The 4,596-nt window shown below is 37.3% G+C and overlaps 1 protein-coding gene across 2 annotated transcripts in view; it reads left to right on the forward strand.

Annotated features, from left to right (window-relative positions):
• Window positions 1-1,266: 1,266 nt before the first annotated feature.
• Window positions 1,267-4,596, forward strand: part of kif1ab (kinesin family member 1Ab) — a gene marked incomplete at its 3' end in the record, with an annotated part of 22,376 nt that continues 19,046 nt past the window's right edge. For both annotated transcript variants that reach the window (XM_014031342.1, XM_014031348.1), the window contains 2 exon segments: window positions 1,267-1,557; window positions 3,115-3,279. In XM_014031342.1, coding sequence (XP_013886796.1) covers window positions 3,174-3,279 — 106 coding nt within the window.

A 4,596-nucleotide genomic window follows, 5' to 3' on the forward strand; every position in this document is an offset into this window, starting at 1 on the left:
GTGTTGTTTTCTAAAGCCAAACTGATGATATAATAATGTTTGATAAAACCAGTTGGTCATTAACTATTTTTGTCAGCTAAGATTCAAAGTTTAGAAATGGGCTGATGATTATTTTTGAGTTGGATAACCGCTTTTTAAAAAAGAAAGATTAAACGCTTTCTTCCTTAAAAAATTCATAAAAAATAACTTTAAATCACCGACATTAACATTTATTGCAATACATTATTCACCTGAAACAATAACAACTGATACGGATAAGCATCTAAAACTAAATCAGACATTATTTCATGGTTAATATTATTTAGAAGTTTGGGGTACGCAGGGTTTGTGAATTTATGTTCAAAAAGAMCTCCGTTTATGTTTCTATTAATGACTTTATTTCTGCAGTACTTGTGCTGATCCAGTTAATGTTCAAATGATTAAACGTCTGTTTACTGTCTGTCTAAAGAAGTTTATATGGGACTTCTGTTTGTCACAGGTTTTTTTAAAACTTGAAAGCATCAAAAGTATATTTGTGTCACATTAAAGCTGCTAACACATTCTTTATTTTGAATTATTCTCATACCCTATATGACTGTGAGAAAAGCTGGGAACACTGCACCACCTGCTCTTTAAACCAAACAGAATCACATGAAAACAATAAGTAAATAAATAAATAAATAAATAAATAAATAAATAAATAAATAAATAAATAAATAAATAAAGGGATTCAGTTGAATAAATTACTAACAATAAGTAACAAGGAAAATAGCATATAACATGACTGAAATAACAAAATGTTTCACAAAACTAAAACTATAAAATGTAATTTCCACCCCCCACAAACTATCTATAAAGTGATGAAGACAGGAGAAGTTGAGCAATTAAAAATAATGAAGAAACACGATTCATGTCACAAAACCWAGGATGTGAAAAATGAATAGAGATGCTTTTCATTTGTTCAAGATGGAGTTCTCTAAGTCACTCTGTTCAAATCCAAGCAAAAGAAAAAACAAACAAATTATTACAACAACCAAACAAACAAACAAACAAACAAAAAAAAAACCAAATGACTCAAAATAAATTGGAAACTTTTTGAGTTTCAGTTCAGCCAAAAGACCAATTCCAATATTAAATAATCTTTATAAAACAATAATAAAATAAAGGTAAGACCCCATGAAGCCCTCTCTCCTCTCATTTACTTTCATCGCGGCTGCTGCTGCTGACGTCATCAACCCCCCCGGCACAGCTGCGTCGCCATTTTCACCCATTCAGACTGACTGACAGACTCATCCTCCTGTTTTTATCCCCTGGCTCCCCTCCTCCTCCTGTCTCCCCCTCCCTCCCTCCCTCGCCGTGTGACGCACAGCCGTCACACTCAGCTGCTGAGGCTGAGGCTTCTTCCCGGCGGATCCTCCATGTAAGGATGCGCAGCGGGAAGTGATGCTGCAGGCGCACCAAAGACAGACAGACTGAAGAGGAGAACCAAACACCGGGGGTGGGGGGGATCTTTTAATTTCCCCTTTATTTTCTTGAATGGATTCATTTTGTGTGTTTGATCGGGTCTGAGTTGTTGAGGTAAGACGCGGCTCCTCTCATGGATCTATCTGTTTTTGTGTTTGTTGRTGTTATCCTTTATTATTAGGTTGTTAATAATAATAATTGGACACACTGGCTGGACGCTGCGTCAGGACGTCTGACTCAGTGGCTCACTTAAAATCACAGACGTCGCAGTCATTTATTTAATTAAACTCGCGCATATAAAACATCGAGGCTATAATGTCCTGATTTTCCGCGAAACTGCGCGCTGAGCTGCTGTCTGGCGCAGTGGAGGCTGTTTCGGCATCTCTGTTTACGCGGCCTGCATTTTGAGGTGCGGCAGGCAAAGCAAGATGGAGGCGACGGGATTTATTAATGAAACAGCATCATCCGATCAAACAACCCACTAAATCCACCACCGCGTCCTATATGTACATATTATTTGGTATTATTTGTATTTAAGGTCATTTGATGAGAGGATGGATGAATATTGAAGCGAATACAGGAAGATGATTATTATTATTATTTGAGCACAGAAAACAAACAGACAGATAATAAGGATAAAATCCAAATTAATGGTAAGGATTTGATAAGGACTGGAAAATGAGACAGAGCAGACTGGAGGATGTGAGTTTCATTAMAAGGCCTGGATGCTGCCCGACCAGTGGGCAGCCATTTTATTGTAGAATAACAGGGATGCTGACGGTCCTCGTGCCAAATAATGACCCAGCCTTTCAAACAGAAGCTTTTATTTCAGSAGCTGCGTGTTTCTGTCTGCACACACAAAAAAAAGACTGTTTGATGGATGCATCATCTTTGTGTCTGTTCTGTATTCAGTGCATTTAWAACACAACCAGCGATTTTTATTTATTTATCTTAAATTATGGGGAAATAAAAGCCACATATTCTTTTAAGGAATACATATTGCCCGCCAAGATCAGCTTATTATGAGAAATGATGGAGTTGTAACCATTTTTAACGCCAAATTGTGAGATCTTGCTCTCAGAGTACGCGTTGTGGATGACTCTCAGCGACCACAACACRTTTCAGCTTAGTTTTGTGTTGATGATGATGATTAGTTGTGGCGGCCATCTTGAACTGGGTTAAATCCAAATGTGAATGAGCTATAGAACTACATCCAGTCGTTATTTTCCAAAAGTCTCGTTGAAATCTATTTTGTGGTTCATGAGATATTTTGCTAACAGACAGGCGGTTTTGATATTAACGTTTAAATTCAGCATTTTAAGCAAATATGCTTCATAACRTGTAGCACTCAGAGAGCATGTTGAAGATGATTTCCAGCTATGACCACATCAAATTTGAGCTTGATATCTGTAATAATGACAATTAAAAATGCTTTTATTTTTGTGTAATGTAGATTTGCTGTGGCAGCTGTTTTGAATTGGACTGATTCCAAATGTTAATCAACTTTAAATGTACATCCAGTGATTACTTTWTGAGAGTTTCATTGAAATCCATTCAGTAGTTCATAAGATATTTTGCTAACAGACAAGTTATCAGTAAGGTTTAAAGATCAGATCTCATAAAAGGATAATTCAGGTTATTCTATGTTCCTGTTGTCATCTACCTGTGCAGGAGCCAGGTGTGTGTCTGCAGCCACACAGATCTCCAGCGTTTCCGCTCACACCTGCGACATGGCGGGGGCTTCGGTGAAGGTGGCCGTGAGGGTCCGGCCCTTCAACTCCAGGGAGATAGGGAAGGAGAGCAAGTGCATCATCCAGATGTCTGGAAACACAACCAGTGAGTATGACCTCATCTGGATGACTCATTATGGATTTAGCCCCACAGGTGATGGAAGTCAATGTCTTTAATTTGAAACTAGATAAATGAGGCGTCGTGTTGATGTGTTTGCTTTGTTTGAATAAAGAACCAGATTTTATCATAATAAAGAAAGAAAATCTTATTTTCAATGTATTTCCCTTCAGTTTAGTTTATAATTGAATGTTCAGTTGTCTGACGTTATCATATAAAGACCAACATTCACTCGTTGATTTCATTTACTGACTTCCTGTTACTTTTACGAATTAAAACTTTGCAGTTTTAAAATCATTTGGAAAATACCTTTTTGCTAGACACAGTTAAAGAAGTTGAACGTGGAGTTATTTATTTTACTAAACAAATTGTAGTTAAAAAAATAAGTCAAACTGAAGCGAAAGTATTTTAATTTTATCTTAAAACTTTAAAATTTAAAGATAAATTAACGATGCTAATTAGACCTTTAAGGGTTAGGACAAACCCCTTTAAGTTATTCTAAAACCACAACTCATACTTGAACATTCAATTGGATTAAATGGAAAAGTCCTCTCATGGTTGAGATYATATCTGTCTGGAAGATCACAGAGGGTTAGTTTTAAAAACGAGYTCTCTGAGATAAATACTGTGGGCTATGGGGTCCCACAAGGGCCTGTGCTTGGCCCCCTGCTATTCTCTCTCTACCTTCTGCCTCTTGGTCTTCTTTTGTGTCATTTTRATATGGCCTTTCATTGTTATACTGATGATTTGCAAYTGTAWAWGCMTTTTTCTCTTKGAACCTGCACCAATCTCTCTAACCTTACAACCTGCTTAACTAAAACAAGGAAATACGATCATATCATTCTGGTGCTGTCATCTCTCCACTGGCTGCCCTGCCATGTTCGTGCAGATTTCAAAGTGTTTCTTCTCACCTATAATGCCTTACATGGCCTGCCGCCTCCCTACCTTTCAGACCTTCTCCACMCTTACATTCCATCTCGTGCTGTCCAATCTCAGGGCACTGGTCTGTTGGTAATCCCTAAGGTCAGACGTAAAACCGTTGGAGTTTGTGCTCTTTTCTTTCGTGACCCTTTATTGTGGAATGATCTCCCTCAAGACGTCAGGCTGGCCTGATCAGTGGAAGTTTTTAAAGCTAAGCTAAAGACCCACCTGTACACTCTCTCTTATGTGTCTTAAATTTTACATTTGTATTTTATCTTTTTTTCCAATGTTTTACTTGTTACAACTTCTTTTATATTGGTTTTTACCTTTTTTTTTAACTGTTCAGCACTTTGTTGAAAGTGCTTTATAAATAAAGTTATTATT

Source organism: Austrofundulus limnaeus, unplaced genomic scaffold, assembly GCF_001266775.1.
Source record: "Austrofundulus limnaeus strain Quisiro unplaced genomic scaffold, Austrofundulus_limnaeus-1.0 Scaffold6, whole genome shotgun sequence".
Classification (NCBI taxonomy): domain Eukaryota; kingdom Metazoa; phylum Chordata; class Actinopteri; order Cyprinodontiformes; family Rivulidae; genus Austrofundulus; species Austrofundulus limnaeus.